The following is a 14224-nucleotide window of genomic DNA, read 5'->3' as shown; positions in this document are numbered from 1 at the left end:
GAGGAGGGCGGAGTAGCCTGTAGGGGGCGTGGCCAGATGAGGGGGCGTGGCCAGCGGAGGGCGATGTAGCCTGCAGGGGGCGTGTCCGGACGAGGGGGCGTGGCCAGAGGAGTGGCGTGGCCTGCCGAGAGGGCGTGGCCTGCGATTGGCGGTGCCTCCTGCAGGGGGCGACGGCGTCGTAGCCTGTAGGGGGCGTGGCCTGCAATGGGGGGCGTGGCCTGCTTTTGGCGGTGCCTCTGCCGGGGGCGTGGCCTATTCGGGGGGCGTGGCCACGGGAGGCGATGTGGCCTGCAGGGCCCGTGTCCTGACGAGGGCTCGTGGCCTGTCGAGAGGGCGTGGCCTGCGATTGGCGGTGCGTCCTGCAGGGGGCGTGGCTAGTGGACGACGGCGGCGGCGTAGCCTGTAGGGGGCGTGGCCTGCAGTGGGGGGCGTGGCCTGCGATTGGCGGTGCCTCCTGACGGGGGCGTGGCCTATTCGGGGGGCGTGGCCACGGGAGGCGATGTGGCCTGCAGGGGGCGTGTCCGGACGAGGGGGCGTGGCCTGCCGAGAGGGCGTGGCCTGCGATTGGCGGTGCCTCCTGCCGGGGGCGTGGCTAGTGGACGACGGCGGCGGCGTAGCCTGTAGGGGGCGTGGCCTGCAGTGGGGGCGTGGCCTGCGATTGGCGGCGTCCTGCCGGGGGCGTGGCCTATTCGGGGGGCGTGGCCACGGGAGGCGATGTGGCCTGCAGGGGGCGTGTCCGAACGAGGGGGCGTGGCCTGCCGAGAGGGCGTGGCCTGCGATTGGCGGTGCCTCCTGCCGGGGGCGTGGCTAGTGGACGGCGGCGGCGGCGTAGCCTGTAGGGGGCGTGGCCTGAAGTGGGGGGCGTGGCCTGCGATTGGCGGCGTCCTGCCGGGGGCGTGGCCTATTCGGGGGGCGTGGCCACGGGAGGCGATGTGGCCTGCAGGGGGCGTGTCCGGACGAGGGGCGTGGCCAGGGAGGGGGCGTGGCCTGCGGTTGGCGATGCGTCCTGCAGGGGGCGTGTCCGGACGAGGGGCGGGGCCAGAGGTGGGCGTGGCTCTGGAAAAGGGGGCGTGTCCTCGTGGGGGCGGGGGGGGGGATTAGCGTCGGCGGCGGTGGGGCTATTCTGGGCGCTAATGACATTAGCCCCCGTGCGGGGGGCGGAGCCGGGCGGGCCCCGCAGGGCGGCTGCGGGTCTGCCTGGGCCGGGGCCGACATGAAATATCAGAAATACCTGACGGTGCTGCAGATGGCCATCGGGGTCACCCCCTCCAACCGCCCCAGCCTCCTGCCTCTCAAGAGGAAGCTCTGGTGAGGGGGAGGGGAAAAAGGGGGGGGGAGGGAGGGGGGGGCGCCCCCAGCCCCCTCGCCCGAGCCCCGGCCGGGCTCCAAAAGGACGCACCAGGGCGGCTGGGCGTGTGTGTGTGTGTGTGTCCCGGATCGTCTCCCAACCGCTTAGCGCCTTGCTTTGCACCCGGGGAGCGTTCAAGAAATACTGTTGAAAGGCATGAATGTGTGTGTGTGTGTGTGTGTGTGTTGGCGTGTGGCTGCAGGTGGGGGTGTCGGGGGCGGGGGGGGGGGATGAAGAAATGCAGCATTTGGGTAAGGAGGCGGGGGGTCCGCTGCTGAGGTGCCGCGGGAGGAGAAGGAGCTGTCCAACGCTCCGCCCGGACAGCGGCACCAAAACGATGCGGCCATGGCACAGCTCTTCTCCTCTTCCTCCTCCTCTTCCTATTCCTCCTCCTCCTCCTCCTCCCTCCTCTTCGTCCTCCTCCTCATCTTCCCTCTCCTCCTCCTCATCTTCCCTCTCCTCCTCCTCCTCCTCCTCCTCCTCTTCCTATTCCTCCTCCTCCTCTTCCCCCTCCTCCTGCTCCTCCTTCCTCCTGTATCTCCCCCTCCTCTTCCTTCTCCCTTTCCTTCTTCCCCTTTTCCTCCCCCTTCCTCCTCTTTCTCCTCCTCTTCCTCCTCCTCCTCTTCCTCTTCCTCATCCTCCTCTTCCCCTCCTCCTGCTCCTCCTTCCTCCTCTATGTCCTCTTCCTCCCCCTCCCCCTCCTCCTCTTCCCTCTCCCTCTCCCCCCTTCCTCCTCTTTCTCCTCCTCTTCCTCCTCCTCCTCTTCCTATTCCTCCTCCTCTTCCCTCTCCCCCTCTTCCTCCTCTTCCTCCTCCTCCTCCTCCTATTCCTCATCCTCCTCTTCCCCCTCCTCCTGCTCCTCCTTCCTCCTCTCTGTCCTCTTCCTCCCCCTCCCCCTCCTCCTCTTCCCTCTCCTCCTCCTCCTCCTCCTCCTCTTCCTCCTCTTCCTCATCCTCCTCTTCCCCCTCCTCCTGCTCCTCCTTCCTCCTCTCTATCCTCTTCCTCCCCCTCCTCTTCCTTCTCCCTCTCCATCTCCCCCTCCTCCTCCTCTTTCTCCTCCTCCTCCTCTTTCTCCTCCTCCTCCTCTTCCTCCTCCTCTTCTTCTTCCTCCTCCTTTCTCCTCCTCCTCCTCCTCCTCCTTCTCCTCCTTCCCTCCCCATTTCCCCAACTCCCTCCCTCAGCTCTAACCCCCTCCCCCATACCCCCACCACTCTCTAGAGGTACATATTCATTACTCTATTTTATGAATTATGTCTATATAGCTATAATTCTATTGATCTATTTTGGTGCTATTGATGCCTGTCTAATAATAATAACAGTGGTATTTGTTAACTGCTAACTATGTGCCAAGAACCAGTCTAAGCTCTGGGGTAGATGCAAGGTAATCAGATCATCCCACGGGGGCCTCACAGTCTTAATCTCCATTTTCCAGATGAGGGAACTGAGGCCCAGAGAAGTGAAGTGACTTGCCCAGAGTCACACAGCTGACAAGTGGCAGGGGCGGAATTAGAACCCACGTCCTCTGACTCCCAAGCCCGTGCTCTTTCCACTAAGCCCCGCTGCTTAGTTTTATGGTTGTAGTTTAGTTGTACTTGTTTTGTTGTCTGTCTCCCCCTCCTAGACTGTGAGCCCGTTATGGGCAGGGATTGTCTCTATCTGTTGCTGGATTGTACTTTCCAAGCTCTTAGTCCAGTGCTCTGCGCACGGTAAGCGCTCAGTAAATCCGGTCGGACGAATGAATGAAATTAGATGAAAAACTGTCATCCGGTCTCCTTTTGGGAGGCTGGAGGGGGGGGGGTTTCCAACCAGATTTACAGGGCACCCTTGACAGAGTCTCATCAGCCCGTCGGTCTCTAGATTTCCCTTGGCTTCCGATTGGCACCAGCCGGTTGGGATTTGGAGAGCGAAAGTCCAGGCTTTCGGGGAGCGCTGCGAATCTTCGCTGGGAACGCGGTAGATGAAAATCAGATGTGCAACTGCTTTAGGGATCGCTTACTCGTTTTGCTCCTCCTAGCCTTTCACGTTGAATCGAAAGAAGGTGGAGAATTCTAGGTGCCTTTGAATTAAGTGAAAAATTGAAAGGCAGTAATAATAATGATAATGGTATTAGTTAAGCGCTTACTATGCGCCAAGCGTTCATTCATTCAATCGGATTGATTGAGCCCTTTACTGTGAATACAGCACTGTACTAAGCGCTTGGAAAGTACAGTTTGGCAACAGGTAGAGACAATCCCTACCCAACAACAGGCTCAGAGTCTAGAAGCACTGTTCTAAGTGCTGGGGTAGATACAAGGTCATTAGGTTGTCCCATGTGGGGCTCACAGACTTAATCCCCATTTTACAGATGAGGGAATTGAGGCACAGAGAAGTTAAGTGACTTGCCCAAAGTCACACAGCTAAATCGCAGAGATAGGATTAGAACCCACAACCTCTGACTCCCAAACTCATGCTCTTGCCGTTAGGCCATGCTGCTTCTCTAATATAGGTGTGGGGAGGAATGCTGTCTCTCCCCTTATAGATTATGAGCTCCTTGGGCAGGGATTGTCTCTGTTGTCAAATTGTACTTTCCGAGCGCTTAGTACAGTGCTCTGCACACAGTAAGCGCTCAATAAATGATTGAATGAATGAATCTGGACTCCTGTGTGGTGTTTCAGCAACTCTGCCTCGTAAATAACCGCTGTCCCCGTTAGCAGGACGATGAGTAATTCAAATAATAATTGAATGAGGATATTAAACCTCATTTGCTAAATTCTGGTTAGCATAGATGGCTATTGATTATATAGTTTCATGTAGAATTTTTAAATGATTAACATTAACAGGAAGCCTCAAGAATGCGAGGCCTGCAACGTTAGTGTTAGGCAACTGCCAGGTGATTTTACTATTGAAAAGTCCAACGTGCTCATAGAGGGTTTAATGTCGCAGTGTTACAAAAGGAACGTTGTCCCTGGTCATCTTTCCTATTATTAATTTGGGAACCTACTATACTGTCTTGGGCAAGTTTCATGGAGAGCTTGACTGGTATTGCAAAGAGAGGAGAGAGGTGAATTGTCAGAATGGAAAGGGAAAGCCATTTCAGAACATTGGACAAAAAGGATCGACGAGAGGATCCATATGGAGGATGAGGGTGGAGAGCCTCGAGGTGATGCCAAGAGGTGTAAATTTGATTTGCAAGGCAATAGGAGTGGTACGGTTGTAACGTAGTACGTGAGAGAGGTGGCTTTGGAAATGGAGCAAAGTAGCTTCGTGGTGGCCAAGCGGGGCAGACGTTTCAGGAGTTGAAGTATCAATATCAACTGCATTAGTTAAGCATGTACTGAGTATAAAGTGATGTGCTAGGCACTTAAGGACAGGACCTGGAACAGGGCGACTCCAAGATTGGGGTAATTGCTCTAGATTCTCCCACATCCTAGAGAGCCCTGCAAATCCCTGCAAAAATAATAATAATTATGGAATTTGTTAAGCGCTTCCTGTGTGCCGGGCAGTGTAGTAAGCACTGGAATGGATACAAACAAATGGGGTTGAATATAATCCCTTGTCCCATGTGGGGCTCACAGTCTCCATCCCCATTTTGCAGATGAGGTAACTGAGGCCCAGAGAAGTAAAGTGACTTGCCCAGGGTCACATAGCAGACGAGTGGCAGAGCTGGGATTAGAACCCTTGACCTTCTGGCTCCCAAGGAAGACTCCCGAGTTCATTGTCCTGGTTACTCCTTATCAATCAATCAGTTGGATATATTGAGCACATGGTGTGTTGTACTGAGTACTTGGGAGAGTACAGGGTAACAGAGTTGGTAGACACATTCCCTTCCCAGAAGGAGTTTACAGTCTAGAGGGAGAGACAGACAATGCCACAAATAAATACCTTTTGGGTCTGTTTGTAAGTGCTATGGGGCAGAGGGTGGGAAGAATATAAGGTGCAAATCTAAATGTTGAATAGTAATAATAATAATTACGGTATTTAAGTGCTTACTGTGTGCCAGGCACTGTTCTAAGCGCTGAAATGGGCAGCAATGTCTCTCCAGGAGACATGGATTTCCCTTAAGGCCTAGGACCCTGGACCGTCTAGAGCATTCCCCCGTTTAGACTGTGAGCCCGTCATTGGGCAGGGATTGTGTCTCTCTGTTGCCGAATTGTACATTCCAAGCGCTTAGTGCAGTGCTGTGCACACAGTAAGCGCTCAATGAATACGATCGAATGAGTGAATCATCAGAATGGGTGGGTTGGCAAGGTGGCAATGGCGATTTGACTAAGACTTCATTCATTTAATAATTATTGAAGACTTAAACAACCCCTGGGCAGGGTCCATGTGTACCAACTCTGCTCAGTTGTACTGTCCCAAGTGCTTAGTACAGTGCTCCGCACACAGTAAGAACTCAATCCCATTGATTGGTTGATAGCCTCATCAGAAAGAATAGAGAGTGACCTAGAGGGGACAAGCCATCAGCTAGAGTAGAGGACTCGATCCCATCGAGATATTATCCTTTTCATTGTCAACCCAGTGAACCCCTCCCGTGGCCCAGTTGAAAGTGGGGATCCCTTGCAGGGAATCGCAAAAGTCTCTGCAGGCTCCGCTCAATCGCTCACACCCTAAATCCTGCACAATTACCGGTGGATGAGACCAAGCGATCACCCGATGAACCAGCAAGACGTCCCTTCTGAGGCGAGGATTCGTGGCTCCGTACTCTCCAGGAGAATTATAACTTCTCTTTCCCTCACTGGCATTTTTGATAAGGACAACATCACATAGCAGAATGACCATTAGCACATCATGAGCTCTCTGGGGATTTTTTTTTTAACTGGGAGGGTCTCAATTTTGAGACCTATTAGGTGTTTACTTTCCTCCTCTTTTGCTTCTCTTTCGGTTGTTGGCTTTTACTCACTCTTTTTCCTGTTTCTCTAGCCAATTTGGTTATGTGATCTGGGACATGGAAACCGTCACTTTGGAGTTGGGTTCACTTTGGCTTGAAGCACACACCTTTACATTTGACCACACAGTTCCATCAGTAAGATAACCTATCTGGATAAAACGGCACCTAATTTTTCCCGATACGTAAAGTTAACAGGATTATTAAGATACAAAACATCCAAGCAAGGTGAAGACAGGCTCTCACCTCTCAAAACCCAGGTTATCCTACCTTTAACTACTACTGCGGTACCTGGGCATAGCACTTTTACATTTTCCTTTCTCTTTTCTCCTCCTATTTGTAAATTATTTTAGTATTGTACTCTCCCAAGCACTTAGTTCAGTTCTCTGAATGCAGTAAGAATTCAGTAAATACAGACGATTGATAGTGTCTGTCTTCATGTAAATTATTTCAGCATAGGGATCGTGCCTACTATTATATTCTTCCAAGTGCTCTATACAGTGTTCTGCACATAGTAGACAAGCAATCAATACTACTGATCGGTTGCCTTTGGTACCATAGCTATTTGTGGAGAGGTATTCTTATTATATCTGTGGGAAACTAGGGCATCATCCTTGAGGTGCATGTTCTTTCCTCTCTTCTCAGCAATTATGAAATAATAGTGGAAGTGCTTTTTCTGTGCCAGGCACTGTTCTAAGGGCTGGGGTACGTACAAGATAATCGGGTTGGACACAGTCCCTATCGCACAGAGGACTCATAGTCTTCATCCCCATTTTACAGATGAGGGAACTGAGCCCAGAGAAGTGAAGTAACTTGCCCAAGGTCACACAGCAGATGAGTGGCGGAGCTGGGTTTAGAACTCAGGTCCTTCTGACTCCCAGGCCTGTGCTCTATCCACTGGGCGTGCTGCTTCTCTATGTAGATGGGATCAGAAACACTAAAGTTCCCTGAATTCTGGGGCTAAACTGAGACTTGTCCTAACAGGCCCCAACCTGGACTTGGAAGTCTAAGCATTGAAAATGAGGAAGAGTATTTGAGTGTAGATGCAAGCCTAGCTGGCCAGTTTATCTGAGAGGATCCCAGTGTTGAGGCATGAGCCATTAGTATATTATTCTAAAATTGCCAGGAACACACTGCAAAAGTCCCAGACAATCACAGTCAAATTGGGCCAGACTTTAAAGTATGACTCCAATTTTAACATGAAAATAATGATCGGTCTGATTTTTCCTTGTTTTTAGGGCATACGATTTTTAGGTCTGTAGGACTGCATGGAAAAATGATCACACTATTACACAAATCGCCGTTAGTTTATAACACCTAGATGCCTCACCTCCAAATATAGCCAATCTTATGCATTTCAGAGTAATGGGAGGATTCAACCCTGTAAAACCTGGAGTGAAGCAAGGACGAACATATATGGACTTAGAAAAGAAACAAATCACTGAGCTATGAGAAGTTAGTAACCAGGAATCTTGCACTTGCCAATTTGGTGCCCAGTTGAAGAATGAGACAATTCTTGCTGCCGCCTCACAAAATTAGAAATAGCGGTGATTGTGATTTCAGGTCAGATTGAGGGTTTAGTTCCAAGCCTTTATAAACTTTGGCAGAATAAAGAAATATTAAGAAATGTAATTATAATAATGTGTGGTATTTAACACTTAATGTATGCAAACACTATACTAAACACTGGTGTCAATACAAGATAATCAGGTAGAACACGGTCTCTACTCCACATGGGTCTCACAGTTTAAGTAGAAGGGAGTATAGCGTTCCCACTGTACAGATGAGGAAACTGAGGGCAAGATAATTGTGGTATATGTTAAGTGTTTACTTTGTGCCAGGCACTGCACTGAGCACTGGCGTGGATACTAGCAAATTGGGTTGGATACAGTCCCTGTCCCAAATGGGGCTCAAGGTCTTAATCCCCATTTTACAGATGAGTAACTGAGGCTTGGTGACGTTAATAATGTTGATATTGGTTAAGCGCTTACTACGTGCAGAGCACTGTTCTAAGCACTGGGGGAGATACAGGGGAATCAGGTTGTCCCACATGAGGCTCACAGTCTTAATCCCCATTTTACAGATGAGGTAACTGAGGCACAGAGAAGTGACGTGACTTGCCCTCAGTCACACAGCTGACAAGTGGCAGAGCAGGGATTCGAACCCATGACCTCTGACTCCCAAGCCCATGCTCTTTCCACTGAGCCACGCTGCTTCTCTGTTAAGTGATATGCCCAGTTAAGTGATTTGCCCAGTCACATAGCAGACAAGTGGTGGAGCTGGGATTAGAACCCAGGTCCTTTTGACTCCCAGGCTCATGCTCTATCCAGTGACTTGCCCAAGGTCACCCAGCCTATAAATGGTAGAGTTGGGATTAAAATCCAAATCCTCTGACTCCCAGGCCCGGGCTCTTTCCATTAGACAACCCTGCTTCTATGAACCATTGAGAAAAAGACCTCATATAGGTCCATTCTTCACAAAATCATTTTTGTTACTTTTACTTATGAGATATTATAGGTAGAGTTTGTATAAAAATGAAACTAAAAGGATTACGAGGTATTATACTTCATTTTTGTAATGGCTGTTGAAAGAGTAATTGGCTTGAAAAGCTGTGATAAGGATTCGCTATACTGATGATTGAAAATTACTGAAATGGGTCATTTGGCCCTGAAAGAAAGCCCAAATGTGCCTTGCCTTTTAGAAACAACAGTAATGAAGCCCTGCTCGTGGAAGAAGTGAGATAAGGAGTAAACAGGAATGTGCCTGTTTATTGTTATGTTGTACTCTCCCAAGTGCGTACAGTGCTCTGCACACAGTTGGTGCTCAATAAATAGAATAGAATTGAATCGAGGTTCGGAGTTGGATGAGTAGCCACTGAAGGCTTTTGAGGTCAGAAGAGATGTGGACGGAGGAAGAGATGTGGTCTTTTAGAAAAATGACCTGGGCAGCAGAGTGAAGTATGGACTGAAGAGGGGAGAGGCGGGAGAGGAGTAGTCAAGGTGGGATGTGACAAGAATTCAATAAGTAATAGTAGCAGTTTGGAGAGGAAGGGTCAGGTTCTGGAGGTTTTTGAAAGTAGAACCGACAGGATTTGGTGACGGAAGATTGAATATGTGGGTTGAATGAGAGAGATGAGTCGAGGATAACGCCAAGGGTACAAGCTTGTGAGACAGGGACGATGGCAGTGTCTACAATGACAGGAAAGTCAAGGAAAGGACAGGGTTTGGGTGGGAAGATGAGGAGTTCTCTTTTCCGCATGTTATGTTTGTAGTCACGGTGGGACATCCCACATAGAGTTGGGCTCAAGACAGAAGGAAATGCAAGACTGCCAAGCAGTTAGGCCTTGGAGAGGTAGATTAGGAAATCTTCTGCATGGAGATAGTAGTTGTAACATGGGAGTGAATGAGTTCTCCAAGGGAGTGGATGGAGGTGGAGAATAGAAGGGGACCCAGAACTGAGTCTTGAAGGACTCCTGCATTTAGGGGGTGGGAGGTAGAGGAGCAGCCTGTGAAAGAGATTGAGAAGGAGACGCCAGAGAGAGATAGGAGAACCAGGAGAGGAAAATGTCAGTGAAGCCAAGGTTAGATACGGTTTCCAAGAGAAGGGATGGTTTACAGTGTCCAAAGACTGCAGAGAAGGCAAGAATTCATTCAGTTGAATTTATTGAGCACTTAGTGTGTACAGAGCACTGTACTAAGCTCTTGGGAGAGTATAGTATAATGATAAACAAGCCCATTCCTTGCTCACAATGAGCTTACAGTCAAGAAGGATTAGGATAAAGTGTAGGCTATTGAACTTGGCTACAAAGAGGTCATTAATGACCTTGGGCCAGTTTTGACTGAGTGACAGGGTCAAAGACTTGATTTTAGTGGGTCAAGAAGATCAATAACAAGGAAAATAAAGGCAGTGGGTATATATGACCCATTTCAAGAGTTTGGATGAGAATGGGAGGTGACAGATGGGGTTAGAGCTGGAGGGAATTCTACATTCAGTTTGGTTTTCAGGTAGTTGTGGTGGAAATGGAATTCATTTCCTCTGAGACCCTCATGTGTATTTCCCCTGCACAATCTGAGTATTTTGTGTAAATTTGCATGAAATACACCAGGAATTTGAATATAATTCATTTATTTGGTTACTTTACAAAGACAGAAAGAGACTATCTTGACCAAAAGTACTTGAGAGCTTGCTGTATGCAGAGCAGGTTACTAAGCACTCTGCAAAGTCAAGTATTTGGAAAGTCTGCTTTGGTAGAGGCTATTCCCTGACCACAAGGAGCTTACAGTCCGCGGGGGAAGAGATCTCCAGGGAGGTCTGTATATCTAACGCTATCGCTGTTTGTCTTTCTCCTTAAAAATATTTTGAAAAGTTTTTCATAGCAATCTATCCAGCTCTCACCGTATTTATTTTCCTGCCTACAGAAAGAATAAAACCATCCTTTCACTCTCCTCGTGGATTCATCATCATCATCATCATCGTCGTCGTCATTATCATCAGTATTTATTTAGCATCTGCAGTGTTCAGAGCACGGTACTAGGTGCTCGAGAACATGGATGCCCACTGCTCAGAAAACTTGTGGGGTGGTTGTCTGTTTATGTTGGACTTCTGGCCTTTCCCATCCTGGGTCCCTGATGACACCTGAGGGTTTCCTATTTGGACTGAATAGATCCAAATCAATCCATCAATTGTACTTCTTGAGCACTTACTCTGTGCAGTGCACCATTCTGAGCACTTGGGAGAGTACAATATAAATGAATTGGTGGAGAGATATATGTGTGTGTGTGTATAATTGATAGACATGCTTTCTGGCCTCAAAGAGCCTGCAGTTCAGAGGGAGAGACGGTCATTGACAAGAGTGAATAAATTACAGATATGTACATAAATGCTGTGGGGCTGAGGGTGGGATGAAGAAAGGGTGCTAAGCCAAGTGCAAAGGTGACACAGAAAGGAGTGGGGAGGAGAAGAAGAAATCAGGGCTTAGTCGAGGAAGGCCCTTCACCCCGTTTAGACTGTGAGCCTAATCATTGGGCAGGGATTGTCTCTATCTGTTGCCGAACTGTACGTTCCAAGCGCTTAGTAAGTGCTCTGCACATAATAAGTGCTCAATAAATACTATTGATTGAATGAGGAGATGGGCTTTCAGTAAGGCTTTGAAGGCAGGGAAAGTGATCATCTGTTGGATATGAAGAGGGAGGGCTTTTCAGGCCAGAGGCAGGAAGTGGGTGAGTCCTGCCATCCTTACCATTTGCTTTAAAGCACTCAATCACTTTTGCCCCTCCTAACTCATTTTGCTGCTCTCCTACTACACCCCAGCCCATCCACTTTGCTCCTCTAATGCCAACCTACTCACTATATTTCAGTTTCGTCTATCTCATTACTGACGTCTTGTCCATGTCTTGCCTCTGGTCTGGAACGCCCTCCCTCTTCATAGCTGGTGGACAATTGCTCTCCACCTCTTCAAAGCCTTATTGAAGGCACATCTCCTTCAGGAGGCCTTCCCTGACTAAGCCCTCTTTTCCTTTTCTTCCACTCCTTTCTGTATTGCCCTGATTTCCTCTCTTTATTTATCCCCCAACCCACAGCCCTTATGTAAATATCCATAACTAATTGATTTATGTAAACGTCTGTCTCCCCCTCTAGATTGTAAGATCATTGGGGATAGGGAATGGGTTTGTTATAGTATACTCTTCCAAACGCTTAGGGCAGTGTTTGACACACAGTATGCATTCAATAAATATGTTTGATTAGTTGAGGAGAGAAGTGAGGTGAGGTAGGAGGGGTCAGCGTGACTGAGCGCTTTAAAGCCGAAGGTAAGGAGTTCCTGTTTGATACAGAAGTGGATGGGCAACCGCTGGAGCTTCTTGAGGAGGGGGGAAACCTGGACTGCACGTTTCTGCAGAAAAATGCTACTAAGCTGGAGAGAGGGAATGAGAGAAGAGCTTTCCAAAGGAATGCTGGAGAGGGCAGGGGAAAAAGTACAAATTTAACTAAACCAAGTGGTTGAAATGTATATTTTTCTTTATTTTGTTCAGGGTAACCCCATCTTCAGAGAGTCCTACTGGTGCTACTTCTAGTTTAAGCCAAGGAAAGCCTTCATTAAGACGAATAAAAGGAAGAATACACAGGAGCAAAAGCCTTGATAGTGTTGATTTCTATGAACTTACCGTAAGTAGATGTTTCAATGCACATATTTGAATTAATTTAAGAACTTTGAAGGTACTTCTGATTAAACTGAGCCCTGTGACAAATACATGTTTTTGGTTTGTTGTTTTTTTTAATTTCTCATTGGCTATACCAATCGATTTCCCTTTGACCTCTACTGTTGCATTATTAAGTTAACGTAAGGATCTTACAGACTGATTCTGTATGCAGAAACTCTTAATTCCTCTGGGTTTTGTTAGCATAAGAAGTCATGATAATGGTCATCTTTGGGTTTTCTCAAGGAAAGAGTTTTTTTAAAATTTGGTCGTTCCTAATGAGAAGGTTGGGATTTTTTTTTCTCTTTGAGAGTTGTATTAACCGTTTGGGGTCTCTAGTTTCTGTTTGACCCACTGAAAGGTTATTTTTGCTCAATCCACAAAATCAGCATTATTTATTGAGCTTCCAATGTGTGTGGTATTACAAAAGAAGGGAAACCTTGTTCTCTGCCTATATGAAGTGTACAATCTAATAATCTTAGTGGTTTAGAAAAGCACCTGCGCCTCCACATACTGAACAATTTATGCTTGCACCAGTTGGATTGGACCTAATGTTCTCCATGATCTGTTTCTCAAATTTTTTATCCGTCATTCGATCGTATTTATTGAGCAAGGCACTGTACTAAGCACTTGGGTGAGTACACTGTAACAGACACATTTCCTGGCCACAATGAACTTAAAGTCTAGGGGTGAGGAAGACAGACAATATAAATAAATCAGTTACAGCTCTGTACATAAGTGCTATGGGGCTGGGAGGGGGATGGATAAAGGGAGCAAGTCAGGGTGACAAAGAAGGGAATGGGAGAAGAGGAAAGAAGCATTTAATCAGAGAAGGCCGGCCTCATTTTTCATCTCCCTCTCTATTCCAACTTGTCAGGTTTATACCTGGGTTCTCCTATTCCTTCTTTCTATTAAAATAAAATTGGGCTGTACAGACTATCCTTCTGTATACTACCCATATGTTACAACTTGAATAGTATTTTCAGCAATCCCCCACTATAGCCTTAATAGTAGTAGTAACAACCACAATAATAATAATATTTGTTAAGCATTTACTATGTGCAAAGCACTCTACTAAGTGCTGGGGTGGATACAAGATCACCAGGTCCCACATGGGGCGCCCACTGAAAATAAGAGGGAGACCAGGAATTGAATTCCCATTTTACAGATGAAGGAACTGAGACCTAGAGAAGTTAAGTGACTTGCCCAAGGTCACACAGCAGGCAAGTGGCAGAGGTAGCTTAGAACCTGGGTCCTCTGCTCTTTCAATAGGCTATGCTGCTTCTAATCTTGCTCTTTTGCAATTGTGCTCCTAATTTAATGCTGCATTTCTTATAGGACTTCATTACTGTGTTGTCATGCTCTATTTTTCCAGCGCATTTACTTTGAGCATTATGTATGTGTGCTGTGTGGCACACACGACACATGTGCGATGATGCCACACACCAACACAATCTTGGTTGCTCTGTCTTGCTTTGAAGTTACCCCTCAAATAACGTTATGACCTCTGAGAATGTGAACAATATGAACAAAACATCTGGCTGCTCATTAGAGCTTAAATCAGGCAGTTAAATTAGATTTGCTGAAGTATTTGGATTCTGGAGAGAGTTTCACCTAATGCATGCAAAGCTTCTGGATTGGTGAAGTTCACTTTGAAGACAGTGGAAAGAGCCTGGGCTTGGCAGTCAGAGGTCATGGGTTCAAATCCCGGCTCTGCCACTTGTCAGCTGTGTGACTGTGGGCAAGTCACTTCACTTCTCTGGGCCTCGGTGACCTCATCTGTAAAATGGGGATGAAGACTGTGAGCCCCACATGGGA

The 14224-nt window shown here is 47.9% G+C and overlaps 2 protein-coding genes across 6 annotated transcripts in view; one reads left to right on the top strand and one right to left on the bottom strand.

Annotated features, from left to right (window-relative positions):
- Positions 1–470: 470 nt before the first annotated feature.
- Positions 471–1215, bottom strand: LOC114812188 (proline-rich protein 2). Its single transcript, XM_029065942.1, has 2 exons — positions 1139–1215; positions 471–1056 (listed from the first exon to the last, which is right to left on the bottom strand). The coding sequence occupies exons 1-2, from the start codon at positions 1213–1215 to the stop codon at positions 471–473; spliced, it is 663 nt and encodes a 220-aa protein (XP_028921775.1).
- TJP1 (tight junction protein 1) overlaps positions 1199–14224 on the top strand; it is a 250808-nt gene continuing 237782 nt past the window's right edge. For all 5 annotated transcript variants that reach the window (XM_029064657.2, XM_029064656.2, XM_029064651.2 and 2 more), the window contains exons 1-2: positions 1199–1308; positions 12242–12374. In XM_029064657.2, coding sequence (XP_028920490.1) covers positions 1214–1308; positions 12242–12374 — 228 coding nt within the window. In that variant the 5' untranslated portion in view covers positions 1199–1213. The remainder of the gene's footprint in view (positions 1309–12241; positions 12375–14224) is intronic.

The sequence above is a fragment of the Ornithorhynchus anatinus genome, chromosome 5, assembly GCF_004115215.2.
Source record: "Ornithorhynchus anatinus isolate Pmale09 chromosome 5, mOrnAna1.pri.v4, whole genome shotgun sequence".
In the NCBI taxonomy this organism is placed as follows: Eukaryota; Metazoa; Chordata; class Mammalia; order Monotremata; family Ornithorhynchidae; genus Ornithorhynchus; species Ornithorhynchus anatinus.
This window is presented reverse-complemented; position numbering and strand designations above follow the sequence as displayed.

Coding starts and splice junctions, on each gene's coding strand:
- LOC114812188 (XM_029065942.1), bottom strand. CDS start 1,215: ATGTCGGCCCCGGCCCAGGCAGACCCGCAGCCGCCCTGCGGGGCCCGC. Junction 1,057..1,138: donor CCCCCCGCACGGGGGCTAAT/GTCATTAGCGCC, acceptor CCCCTTTTCCAG/AGCCACGCCCACCTCTGGCC.